We start from the raw sequence: 20,839 nt of genomic DNA on the forward strand, positions 1-20,839 counted from the left end.
GCCTCCCTCTAAATATTATCAGTGACAGAGATAGCAAGTTTATTAGCCAGTTTTGGCAAGAACTCTTCAGAATGGTGGGAACAGATTTAACCCCTAGTACCAATTACCACCCTCAACCGATGGGCAAACAGAGATAGTAAACAAACGGACAGAGGGCTATCTAAGGAATTATGTTACAGGACAACAGACTGCTTGGATTAAGTGGTTACACCTAGGAGAACACTGTTACAACACGACTCACCACATGTCAATAGGGATGAGTCCTTTCCAAGCCTTATACGGCTATGAGGCCACAAGCTTTGGGGAACTAACAAACCAAGAAAGCAAAGTACCTAGAGCACAAGATTTTGTGCAACAAAGTAAAGACATCCTAAAGATCTTGAAAGAAAATTTACAACAAGCTCAAAATCAACAAAAGCTCTACGCCGACAGGAAACGTGTAGAACGGACATTTGAGGCCAGAGATCTAGAATTCCTAAGGTTACAACCATATAAGCAATCATCCCTCAAGAAGAATGGGACAGAGAAACTGAAACCTTGATTTTAAGGGCCCTACCAAGTCATTCGAAGGATTGGGGAAGTAGCTTATGAGATTGAACTTCCAAAAAGCAGCAAAATACATAATGTGTTCCATGTTTCCCGACTTAAAAAGGTTTTCGGGCAACACGTAGTTCCTTGCAGCGAACTACCTCCCCTAGATGATGAAGGGAAACTTACACTATACCCAACGATCATTCTGGACACACGGAAAAGAGAGCTCAGGAACCAAACCATCATTGAACATCTTATGAAATGGAGGAATCTTCCAAATGAGGATGCCACTTGGGAAAAAGAGGAGGACTTAAAGATGCTTGAGGACAAGCAAAGTTGAGACGGAGGGACTGTGATATCCCCATCGCATCGCATAATATAAGGTTGCTTTCGAAAGAATATAAATAAATAAAAGACAAAATCAATTATCAAATGAGGTAATAATGTTAACATTGATATTTAATTAATTTAATTTAATTAAAAGTTTAAGGTATATTAATGTTTAAATATAGGGTTAAGAAATTAAATAATTATTATTTCATTTAATATATTTAATAATTATTATTTGTATTGATGCACTTAATAGTTTGAAGGGATTATTATTATGTGACGCACTTTAAAGTGCATGGTATAAGGCCCACCCCCCCGCGGGAAGCGGTGGGACGGGAAACGCAGCCCAGGCTGCGTCTACCGCCACACCCCTTCCTTTGGAAGGGAAATGGTGTGACGGTAGCTGCAGCTTAGGCTGCGAACCATCACCTTGTTCCAACGGGAGGGTATTTAACCCACCACATGCAAGCTGCCGAAGGGGGAGAGAAAGGAGTGAGCGTAGGGGTGACAAGGTACTGCAGAGGAGGTTACGGGCAGACAGGTAAGGAGTTGAGTATAGTTTTTGCATTAATATATATAAATGCTATTCTATATATTATATAGGTTAATAGGAATAGGGTGTATTAATAAATATGGAGATATAAAGATAGGCAATGAATTATTATATATATTATTATTAGGAATAACTAATATATATACATTAATAAGTACAAATGCATAAAGATAGATAGGGACATTATATATATATCTACGTTAATACATAGAGGAATAGTTAATATATATATATATATATATATATATATATATATAGGAAGAACTTGTTGTAAGCATATATAATGAATGAATCTTAAATAGTAAAAGATGATAAGAAAAATACATATCAGGGTAATAGGAATGTATGTTAAGGAATACATGTGAGTAATGGTAATGAATATTTTATGAATATAGGTAATGAATACAAAACTATGTACATGTGAATTATGAAATAGGAAATAGTAAATGAAAATGCAAAGGAATGTATTATGAATGAAATCACGAGGGAGGCTATAGGGAGGAAACTCTCATAGTCTAAGGGGGGATTAAGATAATCCCTAGGGCAGTATATACTGAAGGTTGATATGCATATATAGGGCTTAGTTGACTAAACACCAACTAAGAAGAGACGGATCTGGCCGGTCCCCTCTGAGGACTTGGATGATGAAGGCATCACCCAAGGCAAGGAATAGACAAGGGTCTTCCTTGAAGGGCTTGGGTGTAAGAGGCTACACCCAAGACAGGATTCGAAGGCAACTTCGATTTCCTGAAGGGCTTGGAACCAAGGGGTTCCAAGAAGGCGAGCTTCACAGCCGCCCAAGGACATACTTTCGTATGGCATTCGTATCCTTTTTTAGATAAAAATTATGATCATGCTAATTCAGTGTTAAAAATAGATTCTGAATTAAAATGGTTTATATGTATATATATCTATATGTTGTGTTCTAACAATCTGTTTTGCAGGTTAATGATCTCTAACTAGTAGGGACATTACAAAACGACTCTTTTTCAAATATAAAGAAATCTGTTCACCGAAAGGATCTGAGTCAAGAGAGAAATATTTAGAAAAGTCCAAGACTTTTCCAACGAGCTATTACACCAAGGGATACGCATCCAGATGAGGCCAAAAACCCCTTATTACTCCAAAATGGCTATGAACATAGCCTTATTTAAATAATAAACGCTAACTTAGGAAATATTAAAAATATAACCCAAATAGCTGCAAAATGCTCAAATGACACCACAAACCAGAAAGTCAACCTACCACCTGTCTGTGACTGAAGTCGGAAATCAAGGATCCACTAGCAATCTCATCCATAAAATCTAGGGATGCTCCTAGAAACTAGGAAACAAACCCAAATCCTCTGAAACTGAAACCAAGGGATAATCTCAAGGAGACCCAACCCTGGGTATGGTCATAACCTCCTAAATAGTACGGATATCCTCCATAAACGTAGGAACTGCCTCCTAAAGATAAGGAACTGCTCCAAACTGATCAACTACTGCTAGAGCACCGAGTCCCAAACACTGTATAACCACACTAAGTCTCTATCCATCACTGTCAGCCTACAAGACCCCATAATAAGCTGACTCACATGTCTCTGCTAGGCAGAGCTAAACAGGGGACATGACAGCCACACCAATAGAGACACCCCAGGTCAGCCTAGGAGGTGAGAATGGAGGTTGTCATTCTGTGCTCTTGAGCTAGGTGGAACGGCTCGAGGTGCCTTTTATGGTCTCCCAACTGGTGTTCCCTAATGATGATGAGTTGTTTGGAAAGAACTTCAAAGGGAATTCCATAATTACATCTTGGGTGTTACAATAGTAGATCTGAATTCTATTTGTTCAATATTGGTTTTTATTTGTTTATTTATCTGGTGATACTAACGTAGTTGCAAACCGTACATTAGGATACTGAGATAGCAATTTTCATTTCCAAGCATTATTCAAACCCTAATTGAAGAATATTAGGGCAGATTAGGTTAAGTCCTAGTAGGGGACATTACAAAGCCCAACTCCACCTGCATGCCATCCTCTCATTCTTCAAGTTTGTTGAATGCCTTCTTATTGAAGGTTATGTATCCAGATATTCCTTTGTCCACATACCACCCTGCATCAGCAATAGTGTATCTATATAAAAATGAAACCAAGGAGAATGTTATCTCAAGTCTAGAAACTCGTCCACTTCAGCTTCAGATTTTACACTCCTTGCAAACTCCTGTTGTTGTTCTTGGCTTTCTTCTTCTCAAGACACTAAGATGCATTGTGGCCCATCATGTGACTTTTGAAACACTTCGCATGACCGAAGTCTTACTTCCACCAGTCCAAAGAATCTGATTCTTCCTCAATGTTCTTCTGATCCTTCGCAAGTCCTCCTATCTTACCAAGTTTCCTCGTCATCTTGATGATGTCTAGGTTCTAAATCTCTTCTACTCTAGTTGAGATGGTCTTTAGTCTAGTCTCCTCCTGGATGCCCTGATTGCTCCAGTGAAACCTCAAAAGATTTCAAATTTCCACTCTAATACCATGTTAAAATTCAACATATGGTATGCAAATTCTGCACTCTAGAATATGACACAAAACTTAAACTTTGAACAAACCTCCAATTCTGAGTGCTATAACCTACATGCACGCACTTCTGAAAGTATAGGCAAATTTCAAATCGATTTAATATTTGCTATCTGAATATTTTGTTATTCTGGACTTTGATTCTGTAGTTCTGATACAAACTATCGAGCACCAAAGATCATAAATATACACAACTTATGTGATCAAAAAAAGGCCAAAAAAAGGTCTTATTTTTTGCTGTCTTCAACCCAAAGGAAAACTCTAAAATTAAATGATTGCTAACTGCCTAGAATAAAGCAGAAAATAAAAAATGCATGACATTTGTTAGCCCAACAAAAAGCTAGAAATACATGACTGTTGTCTGCCCAAAATGAAGTAGCAGCGTCTAAGAATAGTCTAAAATCTATGCCAGAAATCAATAATCAAACCACCTAAACTTAAAACAAAATTTGCACTTAAAACACTAGTTAAAAAAACTAAATATACGGCCTGATTTTCCAATGCCCAGCAAGCAGAAATAATCACTAAAATTAGATCTAATCTCTCCTAATTTTTGCATCACCAAGACAGCATCTAAGAAAACCCTAAAAAATCTAAGAATTGCCACTATTCTTTCTGCTCCTTAGTCTCCAATTTCTTTGTAACAAAATTCTGAGGCTCCTCCTCCTCCTATAGTTTCTTCTTCTTCAGATACCCCTTCAACAAATATCAAGCCTACTACTCCCTCCAGTCCTGCCAAATTCCCTTTACCAGCTTCTGCATCATGTGCTGACTCTAGGTTACTCAACATCCTTTCAGATCCTTCTCAGTATGATCTTCCTCCCTCTGGTTAAGTTGCCTTCTACTGGAGTCAGTGATGAAATTTGGACCACAATTCTTGAAAGAATCTTCTTTAAAGAAGAGTGGAGATCAATGGAAAATGATCCTCCATTCACATCTCAACAAAGGTTAATTGGCTGTAATTGGTCTTTACGCCTGAGGGAAATATTTTTGTTCTGTTTCTCCTAGTTTTCAAAGCAGAAATTTGGTTTCTTTTTTTGGTTTATATAAAGGGTGAGAGCCCCACCAATTTACGAATTAAAAAAATAGATATACATAAAAACAAGATTAAAATGTTTAGCTCAATAGGAAACAAACGCAAAGTAATTGTTGAACATAATAAATGAAATTATTAAATTTAAAATGTAATGTCCCCATTTAGGATTGACCTAAATCTTGCCCTTATTATTATCAAAAACTGCTCGCTTCCTCTCTTTATGAATTCTGAAAATAGGTAGGAACTTTGGTGCTCCCTTGAACGGATCGATTGATCTTCTTCTCAGTTTGATGCCTTCTTCAAATGATGTCTCCTTCACTTTACACCCTTCATGGAGACCAAGGGTCACATCTTTTGGTTATGAAAAGATACATCTGTTTGTCCAAAGTGTTGCCCTTTAATTTCTTTTTTAATCGTCACCTATCTCTCACTTGTCAAATCTGTCTTTACTACTTTTCAAATCTGCATATATCACATTTAAGGTCTGCATATTTTATTTTCTTCTTGTGATAAACCCGCATTAGCACCTGATATAAAGTTATGTAAATAATATTAAGGATATGGATCGAGTAAATAAGATTATTGTAAATACATGACTAATACGATAAAATAAGTATTATATTAAATAGAGGAAATATATTTAAAATAAGTATTATATTAAATAGAGGAAATGCATTTAATATAAGTATTATATTTAATAGAGGAAATACATTTATATAATAAGGAAAGAATTATTTAAAATATTATATATTTAATATAATGAAAGAAGTGTTATATTATTACTTTAATATATAACAAATGAAAAAGTATTACATTTAATATTAAAAAGGCAAAACTTAGTATCATTATATATTTAAAATTAAAGCCCTCTCGATTCCCCCGCACCAAGAGGTGCGATGGTAATCGCAGCATTGGCTGTGATTACCACCGCACCCCTTGGTGTGGAAGGGGATCGTGGAGGGTCACAGCCCTTTACAAGGCTATAAAGGGAAGCAGCCACCGCAAGGGAAGGGGAGGAGATAACACGGGAGAGCAGTCAGGAGCAGACTTCATGACCAGTAGGTAAGAGGTAAGGTATAATATATTATAAATTAATATATTAGTGTGAATTAATATATTAGTGTGAATTAATATATGGTAATAGTAACTAATGTATATTTCATTGAGTATTAATTAAGTATGATAATTAATAGATGTTAATGTTAATTAATATATGTTTCATTGCGCATTAATTAAGGATGATAATTAATATGTTTATATTAATTAAAGTACATTTCATTGAGCAGTAGTAAGAATATATTAAGGCTAAAACATGTGGGCATTAAGGAATACAATTAATTAATATACTAATCTGCTCATAGGGAATGATTAAGGAATATAGATGTTATCAAGGAAGGTGTAATGCATATGTCAACAATGATAGGGTATATTTAATAAGAATATATGTGAAAGAATACATTAGGAATACATGTTAACATAAAATGTAGATTAGGAAATAAAATAGTGCTAAATCATCAAAGTGCATTATAAATACAAATGTAAACACATGTTGGAGGCTATAGGGAGGAAACTCCCTTAGTCTAAGGAAGGGATTATGAAATCCCTAGGGCAGTATATATACTGATTATTGATATGCATATGTAGGGCTTGGTTGATTAAGTTCAACCAAGAGGAGTTGGATCTAGCCGGTCCACTCCGAGGACTTGGGTGATGGGATGCATCACCCAAGGCAAGGAATGACACATGGTCTTCCTTGGAGGGCTTGGGTGTAAGAGCTTACCAAGACAGGAATCGAAATAACCTTCGATTTCCTGGAGGGCTTGGATGTAAGAAATTACATTCAAGACAGAAGTCAAATTCACCTTCGACTTCCTGGAGGGCTTGGAACCAAGATGGGTTCCAAGAAGGCGAGCTTCACGGCCGCCTAAGGACATACTTTGTATGGCATTCGTATCTTTTTTTAGATTAAAATTATGATTATGTTAATTAAGTATTTTAAAATTCAGTGGCAATTTAGATTACATTTATATTTATATGTCTGTTGTATTCTAACAATCTGTTTTTGCAGGATAGTTATCCCTAACTAGTAGGGACATTACACTTCTTTCCTTCTCAAATCTCATTTAAGATCCCTCCATATATTTATGCTCTGAATCTACTCTAGATCTCTTTCAATTCCACTTCCTTTTCCCCATTCCATTTGATCCCTCTTCCCTTTTATATCTCCCAATATGAGGAAGAGGTCACACCTCTTCATCATGTATGCCCAAGACACAACCTTTCACATTCAAACCTGCATTTCTTATTTAAATCAGATCTGTACTTCTGATTCCCAAAAAATATCCCCCTCGAATGAGGTTCTTTTCTCCCTTTTATATCTCATGTTTGAGGGAGTCACAACTTTTCATTTCATGTCTTTTGACCATTCATTAACTTAATTAAAATTTAATTATATTTAATTATACTTGTATATTTTGGCATTAACCTGTGTTTCAAAGTGGGGACATTACATAAAATAAATATTAAATATATTTTTAAAAATAGAATAAACACTAACTATAAGTAATATATTAAATATTTTACAAATATATTATATAACTAGTAAACTAAATTCAATAATTAACATTATAAATAATAATCATAAGATTAATAATATATAATTTTAAACTTCATAAATTTTTAAACATAAAGCAAAAAACCAAGTAAAAAAGGTAATAAATAACAAAAAAAGGGCATAGAATTATATCATAAATATTTATGGCATTCAACTTTTTAAAAATAAAACATAAATACTTATAAAGTTAAAAATTTAACCTAAGTTCCAACATAAATAAATAAATCAAAACCTTAGAAAATCCCTACCAAACATTCACCGCCATTAAAACTTAATATTAAACTTAAGGGCCAAATGGCAAGTGACAAAACAAAACAGGCAGGAAGCCATTGGCCTCTCTCATGTTTAGGAATCACATGTTACAGAGACTTGGGTGAGACTGGGAACTAATATGGAGGAAATTCCCACAGGGAGGAGGCTAGGAGACAGTAATTTTACACTTTTTTTGGAGCTCAATACAAGAAGCTATAGGATAAACAGTGGATCTACATTTTAGGGTGTTAAGTTTTCTGGATACAGCATGGATAACAAAGGGTGCCACACCTAGCACAGAAAAACTTCAGAACAGTTTTTTGGTATGGTCAGATACAGTACCCAGGTCATATCCAGGCCGTACCATACCTGGTATGGCAGTACACATACTAGGGTTCCTACCCAGGCATATCCTACAACTTTGCTAATTAGTAATTTCAGAATTTTATTATTGTGTGTTGAGATAATGTGCCATAATAAATTATTGGAGGTAAATAAATGTCATGACTCACCATCTGATAGAGTAACCCTGAGTGCTATCTAACAATTTAAGCCACAAACCTATACAGTTCACGTGCAAATAGTAGAATCTATACATAAATTCATGCTAGAGTTAATCACCCCAAAGCAAAATACAGAGCCACTATGATCGCTAACTTTAAAGATACTATAAACTGTATTGGTGAACAATATTGACCTCTCCTTTGTGACATGCACTACCGTTGAGTCAGTGAATTTTCAGCTTCACCTTTCTATTAAGAACTAGGAATAGATTGTGCAAGTACAAGTAAACAATATAATTCCATGCATTGCTTACAACTACACATGGACCATGAAACATCAAGTACTTTGATTACAGAGATGACTTCATAAATGAAGACGAAATATCTCAATATACATGTGAATAAGGATATAGTGGCAAAATAAATACTAAAACCAACATACCCAAGAAAAGGAAATTCATAAAGACAAATATTGAAACTACTACAAATTCCTGAATCAATTTTCTCTGTGCTGTTAAATAGATAAGAAAATACCTACACATTGTAATTGAACCATGTTCACAAAATGGATAGCCATGTGCTTATAGAAAATCATATTGAAGAGAAAAAAACTGCAAAAGAATTTTACAGATACCGTGAGCCAAGCCTAGATGAATTTAATCTTCCATCAGTTCCAGACAAGCTGTCTTGGATTTTGTCCAACAAATCCTTTGAAAGATCCTTTTGTTGCACTACAAGTTCCAGCACACCCAACCACCAATTTTCTGCTCCCTCAAATCGGCAGTCCTCCTTTGCTTGCATAACCTATAAAATTGAGCATACTTGATGTGTTAACAAATAATATATTAATGATCTCCATATTATAACAGTAGTAAAAAAACCTGTGGGCAGGGTTAAGACTGCAAGACAAAATTTTCATTTAATAAATGTTTGTAAACATAGAAAAAGATAGCTAACAAGTGCCATAAAAGTTGAAGCTTTGAACTACATAATAATTTGACCAATGAAATTCTTATGCAAGTCGATTAAGTTACTCTTGAATTGCCATGTACAAACTTCAAAGTTGGATAAAAGATCAAGGATTCCTAGCCATCCCTAGCCAGAAATCTTGATTAATTGTTGTCTCTTCAAGCAGCATTGTCACATAAACTGACAAGAATCTATACACAAGAACAATTTTGTTTGTCATAATTATAGCTCACCCAGAATAATACCATGAAAAGGCACTTCTCAGAAGTCATAAATACCTGACTGTAAGAACTCCTAAATTCATCCCGAGCTGCTGCTAGTTTTGTAGTGAACTGTAGCATGTATTTCTCTTTAATGAGATTGCACTCTTTAACCAAGAAATCATCCCTCAAAGTCCTGGGAATTTCCTGTATCTGGGGATTAGTATTTGAGATCTTATCTGTCATTCTGGGATCTTCTGTCAAGCACGGATTGCATCTTGGACTTGATTGATCTGAAGGTCTGGTAGAGCTGTTAGCAACACTTTCCCCAGCTGTCTGCTTTTTCATGCAATCCTCAACTTGAGAACATTGAAATAGTGGAGGAGATTGATCTTTTGGGCCAATGGAACTTTCATCTCCACCAAAATTTCCTTTTGTGTTAGCATTTGAACTCATATCAATTATTTCAGCTAAGTTATGAACTATGTGAAGGTTTAACAGAGGATCAAGTCGGAAGTCTTCCCGATATTCTTCTGTTATTGTCAGCGCTTCCCTGTACAGTGACACTGCATGTGAAAGATCTTTTTCTATTATAGCCAGTGCAGCCATTCCGTTCAATGCAACAATGAGTTTCCTGAGAGATTCTTCACCTTCATTCTTAGCCTTGCCAATTAAGACCTGCAAAGAGATCAGTGTAAAGTTGGCTAAGAAATGACGTCAAACAGAAAATCCCTCTCATCATTTCATTTGTACCAAGAGCTATTTCTAAACTGTATGCCTTTAGAAGACTAAAAATTTCAAAAGAGTGATTACCTTCTAGATATTAGTCACAATGAACCAACATTTTCCTAACAAAATTTTTAAAATGACCAATTTATTACTAAGAGCTGAAAATTCAGAAACAAGAATAAGTCAATGACCTGTAAGATCTCTTCCATGGTCATAGGAGTTTGCTGTAAAGAGCGCAACCCAGAGCTTCCCACTTGAGGGTGGCAGCAAGCTTGACGAAGTTTCAGTAGTGAATTCAACAACTTTGCAGTTTCTCGATGAGTGAGGTGTGAATCATAGGAAGCTTCAGATCCTGAAAACCAGTTTAACTCTTGATTAGTTTTGAAGCTACAATTTAAATGACATTAGAAGATATATTTAACAAAAAGGCATCAATGATGCTACCTATAATATGAGACTTATTGTCACATTGCCTTGACTTAATGCAAACATCATCTTTGCATTTTGCAATAAATTCTCGAGCATTGACAGCACAACTTTCGTGTTGTCGCTTATAAAAATGGGCTTCAATTGGAGAAAACATCAACCATGACAAGTGCTCCTCTTGTGGAGGTAAATTCAATTCATCTGACACCTGTGATTTAGTTGATCGCCACATTAGCTGCCGGAAAACTTGATGTGTGAATTGTTTTGCTCTAACATTACCTCTCTGCAAGAAAGGAATATCATGAGAATGTTCTACTGCATCTTGTAAAAGAGTATTCTCAAAACTAAGCATACAACTGAATTTCTATAATCTAATTGGACAAACCACATCACAAGCCATGTCAATTGCATTATAATACAATTATACATCTCAGATTAGATGCAAGCCTGTGTTCACCTAAATATACAAGCATTCTCCTTGGTAAGTACTAATAGACTCTGACTATAATTTCTCATCCACAAAATGCTCAAATAATAATCCAAAATAAGAAATTCTTCCCTGCAAGGCAATTACATTGAGATAAAGATGACAACCTAAATTTCAAAACCAACCTCTGCCAAACAAGCAACGTATCCAGCTAGAATAACTCATATACATAGTATTCCTAGGAAAAGTTTAAGTATAATGCCTAATATACCTAAAAAATCACAACAATACCTAGAGCCATAGCAAGCAGACCTGTAAAATTTCACTGCACTGATGCAAAAAAGCCACAATGTAGAAGCCTTCAATCATTATAAACACTTGGTCATATGAATGAACAGCAGCTGTGGTATTGGAGCTTATAATCAATCACTGTGTCAAGAGTTTACTTAGGCCATCCATGATGATACTGAAAATTCTATGCAGGGATATTTAAGCCTTGGAATCCAATTATATTTTAATTTAAATGACGGTAAGTTGCTGGATTGCTACAAAAACGTAAATTATGCTATGACTGTTCACACCATGCAACTATGCCTCGAGATCTTAAAATCTTATCAGATGGATAAACTTTAGTTGAACTATTCATACTACAGTTGTTGCTAATTCCTTGCTCTTGCCTTGTTTGTCATGAAAACTGTCTGCCCCAGAAATAGCAAAATTTACAACTGCCTGGAAGGAACATTAAAGCATCTAGGCAGCATATCATTCTTCAAGAAGTCAACACCATCTTGGAAAAGCTTTCTTCTTCAGATCATCATAAACCAGTCTTAAGTCACTTTTCAACAAAAATCTCTTGTTTCATTTTTCAAAAGGCTATAAAAGATGTAAAAGAACAAACAAACTTAGCCAAGTTAGGTTTAACATATATTTTGAGATTTCTCAAAGATGGAAGAGAATTATACACAGAAATTTTTAAATTTTTTCTTAACATTGTCTTGTAAGAAGGAATCATTACCTCATATGGAATCTTAATCACTTCACTCCACCATCTATGATCATCAAATGGTTCGGCTTTCAAAAATCTTAACAGACCATACATATCCTCAAGATTTTGCTGTATAGGGGTTCCAGTAACACACCAAAGGTGTTGAGCACTCAAACGCATTGCCATTTCTGTTGCTGCAGCTGTATTAGACTCAACCATCTGTGCTTCATCCAGGCACAGTCGCCACCAACGAATTTTTGTCAGCGGTGTTGGCACAACTAGGTACCTAGCAAGAAAATCCATTAATATGTGAGGTTTCCTTCTCAGAGATTATTTACGGGGCTAAAAAAGCTGTTGCGTCATAAAAGAAAGCCATCTGGCATGTATCATGATTTCATGTAATGTTTTAACAATGTGAGCTTATGCTTTAAGAGACATACAATTCTTTTCATAAGCAGTGATTGGCATATTGGTCAGAAACAATTTTTAAAGATTGAGAACAATTATATCAGTAACCATGGCTCTAACACTGAGAAAAACATTTGGAAGATGGAAGTCTCATACTAAAACACTCATCCAGAATCTAATTGAATGGTCACAAAACCTGCCAAGTTACCTTATCAAGAGAATAATCCATTCTGCGTGATTTCCAATATAAAGATAACCATTACACTTAACTTCCTAAAGGCTAAAAGTAACAAGGTAACCACCTTTTGCAGAAAAGTTACTTCTAAGGTGATTTTCAAAAAGGTGGTACTGGAATTTTATTTGTATTTTGTAAAGAAAATATATTGTATTTAATAGAAATAGTTTTTTACAAGAACGAGTTCAGAAACCCTGTCCAAGAAGATATATTGAGTTAGGTTACAAAGCACTTATAAGGGATGCCCAAGAGACAAAAAAAATAACTCAAAAGGTGCACACTAGATAATTCTATGCTGTAATATATTCACCGATACAATCAAAGACAGATTAACCTGAAAACATTCTAAACTTTGTCCACACGCAAAAGCCTATATCAAAATAAAATTTGTTCAAAAGCAAAAGTGACTTGGGGCAATGACTTGGGGCAATGAAGTGTCCGGCTAATATTTTAAGAATTGTAGCAGCTTCTTTTCCCGGTGGCTTGACCAGCAGGCAAACAGCTATCCTGATTCCACATCCATCCATGTTGCATGTCCACTTGGCTACCTTGTAGCATGCTCCCTTGGTCAGAGACTGCTGGAAACTCATTCAAAGATGAACTTCTCTGATTGCAGCTCCTTTGTCATATGCTGCTGCTGTTGTTGGAGAAAAACATATTTGTACTAACCCTATCAGCATTCAGTATGTGCTATACAGCATCAACTCTACTCTGGAAAGTGAAATAGAATTGTCTCAAAATAGATGAAATTGCTTCTTGTTTATGCAAGCAACCGATAATGCCCCTCTAATTGCTTTTCCTTTCTTGCAAGTTTTGGATGAGTAGCTTGTGATTGTCCTGATTGAGGGCTTCGTGTTTGTGCTGAGCCTCAGTGGCACTCATCAGCCCATTAAGAGTAGTTGTTTCATAAGAGGAAGATAGATAAGCAGGCTGATTATCATATTTTTTGGTTGATGCCTCTTTGCAAGTAGGGTAAGTGCACTTGTTGAGGGAATGCAATTCACAGGGTTTCAATTTAGAGGCAATCTTCATGGAATGAGGATGGAAAAGGGTAGCAACAGGATCCATTCTTAGGGCTGGGAATTCTCGAACTGATACAGTAAGAAGTAAAGAGCTGGGAATTAGTGCAGTAATTTGATAATCAATTCAGCAAAGTTCAAAACCCTGAAACACTAAATTATTAGAGAGCTCAGATAATTGGAAAAAGGAGTGGAAGCAGAGTGAGCATTGAGAGTAATCTTACCATTATTTACAGCATCAACAATGTTCTTCACATTTTCTTGAGAAGAAGCAGCGAGACGAGGAAGTCAACATCCCTGCTTTCCTCACCCCAGATAATTGGCATGTTGCAATCATTTTCTTGCTATAGAGTGTTCATTTCAGTAGAAGACATTGTGAGAGAACTAAAACCTGAGCTTTCCCTCTTCCTAATATAAGTTCTTATGGGTTGGTTGCTGGAAAACAAACACTTTCACTTACAAAATGGTATTAATGTTGTAGACTTCATAAGCAACCTTATGCTCCTACTATGATCCCTATGCATAGCTAATTTGCAATACCAACTTGCAACATCAAATCTATAATTCCTTTTGAATCTTCTGCATTTGTGACAAAAACAAGGCAACATTTTCTCCCAACTCTTCTAGAAGTAACGCTGGATTGTCAGATATCCTATTAAATTTCCTATCATAAGTAGTATGCATCAGCTTATCATTAATGGCACGTAAACAAAAAAATAAAGCTCTTTGTCAGATTAAATTGTGATTGTGGTCCAACTCTCATTGAGTTCCATTGTGTAAGAGTGGGCATGTGGTCAGATCAACAAAGTATAGCAGAAGCAGCCACAGTACTGATGTGTGTTTTATGCACTATTGAACACAAAATAAAGTATTGAATACTCTATCATCTCTTGAACAAAGACTTCTCAAATCTGAACACGAGGATCTCTTGACAGGACTCCAAGGTTTACAATGTCAAGTCTTGACATGCTGGATAGCTTCAATGGTTTGATGTGTTTTGCTGCTCCTCCAAGGGGACTGACTTAATTGTTCTTGAAGAGATGGAAATCTTTATCACAAGGAATGCTGTTTTTATGAATGATGTTGCAATGCAGCTCTTTCCTACTTCTACTAATGATCTTTTGAAAAAAAGTGAAAAAGAGGTAAGGTTTAGGAATGCTAAACTAACACTAAGAATACAAGAGCAATGAACAATTTTGAGTGAGCTCAACTATACTTTGCTTTGGCATGCAACAAACATAATCACAAGGCTAGTAGGATCTTCTAAGGATAGCTGATGATTTTCAAATAACTACTACAAACATAGATACCATCAAGATGAAGCCTATCAATGATGAAGTAGTAATTGAAGTTAAGCTTGGCTAAAATGAGTTCAGTTGACTATGCAAGATACTTCACCGTCGATGAAATATTAGTAGTATGAACAATAGGAGCTTCACTATCAATCATGCACATGAGCCTTTCATGTATCTAAATACTTAAACAAATTCTATTCTATCTTTTTTTGTCTTATATAAATATTAAGTTCTCTCATAAAAGGATGAAGAAACAAGAAAATGCTCCAAAACACAATAATTCACCAACACTTCAATGACTTTAATATTTTTGGCAGCATCAAAGCAACAATTCTTCAAAAATCTTCTAATCAATCCTTTACAAATGAAATGAGTGGGGCTTATATAGTGCTCCCAAACACAATGGATGGCCAAGATTAAATCAGAATCAAGGGCCAAGATCTTGCCACCTAAACCCTACTCAGGGTTTGTTACATCAAAAACCTATTCTTATTGCAAATTATTTAATATCAACCAATGGGATTGTGACATCCATTTGGCACAAACATCGAGGAAAATCCTCCAATGAGAAAAAAGGTGCCACATGGGATCATAACAAACTATCTTCTAGAAGTTTGTTTCCCTTATCCTATTCTTTTGTTCCAAATTCAACGAATCTGGATGCTATGAACTGAATTTCGGTTATTGGAGCAACAGGTATGTTCTTCAACTAATCTTTCATGAAGCTCACCTCATCTAAGGCAAAGGTAAAGGTTTTCTCCTATCTTCGCCCGAAATCCTTAGTTTTGCTGGCAAGTACAATGAATGAGTGTATGTCTTCCAGCTGCTTCTCTGAAGGTGATCCGGCTGTCCCAAAGAATATGACTTTCACTCTCTGTTCTATGCAAAGCACTTTCTTGAGTTGCAGGATAGGCTCATTGTTCGTCCTTCTTACATTTCCCACCACTAGTCTCATTCCCTTCGGATCCCCCTTGGTTCTTTTAGAGTGAACTCCCATCGGCTCTAGGTTGAGATTGATCACCAATCGGACAGAATTTGCCAGCTTTGCAACCTCAACAAGGTTGAGACGGAGGAACACTTTATCTTCCGCTGCCCTATTTACTATGAGATCGGAGGGAGGTTCTAATGCCTTTTCAGAGGGACCCAGTCTCTCTCCATCTTTTTTAGGTTCACGGATCAAAGATGCCTTGCTCTGTAACCACAGGAGGTCATTAGACTCTAGGATCATTCACATTAGTGCCCCTCGTGCCCTCAGTCTTGCCAGCTCATTGCCTCCTTCTCCGGGCCTCTCCCCACATGCAACACCAAAAGGCAGTTGGCTACCTCTCCTAGGCACTCTAGGTCCGTGAGGCCCCACAGAGGTTACACACAGTGGTCCCCCTCTTCCAATCGGACTCAGAATACCCAGCGGCATCATCCTACAACTCACCCTTTAGTCTTGAGGTTCTTCTCCGCTGCTCTAGTTTCTTAGTGTTGGCTTGCTGGTTTAAGGTTCCCTACTCGCCCCTCCCGCCTCCTTGTTTGCCATTGTTGCCTTTGTTGTTGTTGTTTGTGCTTTTCTTTGGTCACCGTTTGGTGTCCCTGCTATTGGCTGCCCCCCTTGTTTTTACTCTTCAATCCCATTGGCCCGTTTGTGGTCATTTGTTGGACATTTGTTGGACATTAATAAATTTATCTTTATCTTATCTTATCTCTCAATCAGCTGATTGGCATCTATATGAATTCCTTCATTCATCTCCTTCTCAAGTATGATTTCGACTACTTCCACAATCTTATCATGCATCACGTTTATTGCATTGTCTACTTGAGTGCAAACATTGCTGATATCCTCGAAGATGACCTTCCTCATTCGGAGCAAGTTACACCATTGTTGGAAATCAAGTGACTGTCCTTTCAATATTCCTCCATTCACCAAAGTCTGCTTAGGTAAATTCTTCATTGCTTGCAGTCTTGGCATAGTATGATCTTTGGTGAATGTGAAAACATCATAGGCTGCCACAAGGATTTCAATTCTTTCAAGAACACTTGAAACTTTATCAAATATCCTTACTAGCTCTTTTACAAATGCATTTGCCTTCTTGAAAAACTTATTTATCCAACTCTCCATCAGGTGAGCTAATAAAGTCCTCATCTTCTCTAAATTATCAACTGAGTCTAGAGGAAGCAATGGTGGAGGCGTGCTTGAAGGATCATGTTGCTTTAGCAGCTCTTTGAACTGTTGTAGGTAGCTTCTCAATGCATACACTTCTCTCTCTAGTTTTTGGTTCTTCTCTATTTTGAGCTTCAACATATCCCGGAGCGTCTTCACTACATCATTCAAGTCTTCCATTGCTTGCTCAATGGTGGGAGGACCTAAGTCAATAGTCTCCAAATCATAATCTTTTGTTGTGATCTCATGTTTAGGCTTGTCTACTCTTGGAGTGGCAATTTGTATCACTTGAGATCTTGTACTATCCTTTGTTATCTTTGACATCTTAGTGGCCTTCTTCTTTTCAACTGTCTCCTAAGCTTAGTTTAGGAACTGTCTAAATCGTCCATAGTCTCTTCTTCTACCACTATGACTTCCTTTGCTAATCTCACATTAAGCCATGTTGGGATAACAGATGTTTCTTCTCCCACTTGCACCTCCTTGAGTTGTTGATCTTCTCGAGGTGAAGAGGTTACTTATTCATCTGCATTCTCTATATCCACATACACATCTTCACCTACTTTGTTATTAGCTTGCTCATGTGGAACTGAATTGTCTTGATCTTGGGGTTGTTTCCCTTTGTCTGTCTTCTCAAATCTGTTATTCAAGACTGTAGACTCCAAGGACTCATTCATTCCATGATCTATGCTCTTTCTAGGTGGTTGACTCTCCTTATCAGCGACTTCATTCATCTCTACATTATGTATGGAAGAAGTACTAGTAGGACGGCCTGAATTTGATTTATGATTCTTATGTGATGATCCTTCTTTATGACTTTATTTCCTCTTTGAACCTTTGGAGTGAACTGACTGGGTGGCACTTCCACTCACACTCGTTCTTTCTGTATCTTCATCGGATGAGTCTGTCTCTCCCATCAAATCAAATGTTAGCTCTGCATTCTAGCTCTTCAACTTCTGAATTTGAATGTCTACCCATCGTCGTGTGTATGCAAAGACTGGCTTCATCAAGTCTTTCAAATCGGTGATCTCCACATTAATCCAATTGACTTCTAACTTCTTGTCTTTCTCTTGCTCATATACCAACTGGAGGCATTTTCCACTATTTTGTGCTTGATCTAGGATGTCAAAGACTTTACACATCCTAACAATGTCAATTGGTAGTCTTGAGCACATCTTTCTTCTTATTTCTAAATCATCTTGGGCATTCATCCAATAGTTTTCCAATAGTAGCTTGTGTTTGTGTCTTCTTTCGTTAGCTCTTCTCATGTTGCCATAAGGATCAAAGTTTTCTTTAGAGAAGTATAGGATAAGGAAGTGGGATCTCAACTCTTCTTCCGATTTCTCAGCTTCCTGCAAGGATGGACATACTTTTATTGACTGCTCGACTAAGATGGGAAAAGCAATCCCTGTCTTATGTCTATTCTTTTGGACTTCATCATATGCTGTCAATTGTCTCACCAGCTCAAGCAATCCTATCTTGTCGGTGGGGTAGTGTTGTTGTGTGTTTTATGCACATAGGAACATAGAATAAAATACCAAGGTTTCTTATCCTCTCTTGAACAAAGTCTCTAAAATGCTATGCTTCGCGATCAAATGAAACAACTCCAAGGTTATGAAATGTCAAGTCTTGACTTGTGGATAAGCTCAATGGTTGATGCGATAATGCTAGAATCACAAGGGGGCTTATGTTGTACATGAATGCTTGAATACTTGGACATTGCTGGAACTCAAGACTAACTCATCTAACAATGAAAGATCAAAAGGAAAGGGTTTAGAGAGTAATCTAATCCTAAGAATGTAGGATGTAGTGGATGACTTGGTGATACTCCACTAGACTTTGCTTCGACATCAATGAACAACTACACAAAGCTAGTGCAATCTTCTAAGGTAAAGTTATAGATATTCAAATTACTACCATCAAGGCAATGCATACCAATGGGCGAGCAATAATTGAAATTAAGTTCACATAAAAGCCCAGTTAACCACGCAACGCAAACTTACAATCAGCAAGAAGCTAGTGGTATAGATTAAATGAGTTTCACCACTAATCATTCACAAAATCTTCCATTCATCTAATCAACATAAAAGCAAATGAGAATTGGAAACCATGCAACTTGTTGAAACAACACATTTCACCCTATCTTCAATGAAAAGAGTATATTCATTTACAAGTCTTTGCAACAATCTCTTCTTCTCCTACCTTCTAATGATCTAACTACTAACTATCTTCTACTCTTCTACTGCTCATTATTCTATTAACCTTCACAACTGAGAGAGTTGAGCCTTATATAGAGGTCTCTTTACAATGAATGCCTCGGATTGATTCAAGATCAATGGCCAAGATTACAAGATAAAACCCTAATTAGGATTTGTTACAACCACCATTACTTTGGCCAATGAGAGATGAGGGTAAGATAAATAATATTTGATGTAGTGCTACGTGTCACTTATTCCCTCCTTGAATGAATGCTTAGTACCACTTTGATTGAACAAATGGTGACTAGGATGCCACCTCAACTTGCCTTGTAGACTTAATCAATTTGCCTTGTACATTCTTCATGATGCTTGGAATTCCCCATGATACTTTCCATTTCATCCTTATGGTAGGAAATTCCCCTTGAACTATCTCCTCCTTAACGTTATTTGACTTTGAGATTCCTTGATGTAGTTCCTCATTTTATAATGTGGAATCCTTTGTGAACTTGCTTTCCTTTATTTGTTCATCATTATAGTGAAGCTTTCTCTTCATGTTTGATTTAGTCTAAATCTTTGCCTTCTGGAAATCCTTGTCCTGAAATCCTCATCCAATCCTTGAAGATCTTCCTCATCCGAATATGTTAGCAGACCTGCAAAACAAACAAACATTGAATCAAAATTTATGGAATCAATTTCAACCTTGGTGGGAAATCCATCCACATACGAACCAATCAATTCTCAAAACATCCGCATCATCCTTGTCCATTCTTTCACTTGGTGGAAATTTGATGCCAATCTGAACAACATTGTTATTGATCTTCGTTTGAATTGATTTGCACATTCCTTTGTAATTTTGTCCTCAAGTGGAAATCCGACCCTCATCAAGACTCATTGTCCTTGAAAATTTTGTTTGATTCGAACACCATTCAGTGGAGTGGAAATTCAAACCCCAACTGAATACCTCAATGTTCCTCACTTTGTCCAAATAATTTTCCAGAATTAACTTCCGTTCTGATTTCAATCAAAAAATTGGAACTATGTTGTTGGCGGCATTATTGTACACGGGAATAACATTAGTTAATTATGTGTAACTGTTTTGGTTAGTTGGCAACCGAGGGGTGGAAGTTGCGGTGCGACGGTTGGCGCTCGCACCCCCTCGGTACCCTTTTATACTCCGGAATGTAACTTGTAAAAGACACTTATGAATAGAACATCTGTTACACTTGTCTGATATTTACGGCATTATTCTGCGTTATGTCCTTTATGTCTTAAGTTATTCACCCGAGAGGGCAAACATTTGGCGCCGTTGCCTAGACGAACTCGGGAACAGAAGACACGGATGGCGCACAGACACAATGGGCCTACCCGTTGGTGAGGTGAACCCGGAGGCCGACGATGCGCAGACAGAACTGTACACAGGAGAAGACACGGCAA

The 20,839-nt window shown here is 36.7% G+C and overlaps 1 protein-coding gene across 4 annotated transcripts in view; it reads right to left on the bottom strand.

Annotated features, from left to right (window-relative positions):
* Nucleotides 1-20,839, bottom strand: part of LOC131060147 (uncharacterized) — a 265,487-nt gene that overhangs the window by 171,752 nt on the left and 72,896 nt on the right. For 3 of the 4 annotated variants that reach the window (XR_009110290.2, XM_057993261.2, XM_057993259.2), the window contains exons 7-11: nucleotides 12,135-12,390; nucleotides 10,711-10,975; nucleotides 10,458-10,618; nucleotides 9,616-10,215; nucleotides 9,003-9,172 (exon numbers count right to left, since the gene is read on the bottom strand). Coding sequence is in view for 3 of the 4 variants with exons in the window: in XM_057993261.2 (XP_057849244.2) it covers nucleotides 9,003-9,172; nucleotides 9,616-10,215; nucleotides 10,458-10,618; nucleotides 10,711-10,975; nucleotides 12,135-12,390 (1,452 nt within the window). In the remaining variant the exon portion in view is untranslated. The remainder of the gene's footprint in view (nucleotides 1-9,002; nucleotides 9,173-9,615; nucleotides 10,216-10,457; nucleotides 10,619-10,710; nucleotides 10,976-12,134; nucleotides 12,391-20,839) is intronic. The other variant, XM_057993260.2, reaches the window with a different exon arrangement.

The sequence above is a fragment of the Cryptomeria japonica genome, chromosome 7 (genome assembly GCF_030272615.1).
Source record: "Cryptomeria japonica chromosome 7, Sugi_1.0, whole genome shotgun sequence".
Classification (NCBI taxonomy): domain Eukaryota; kingdom Viridiplantae; phylum Streptophyta; class Pinopsida; order Cupressales; family Cupressaceae; genus Cryptomeria; species Cryptomeria japonica.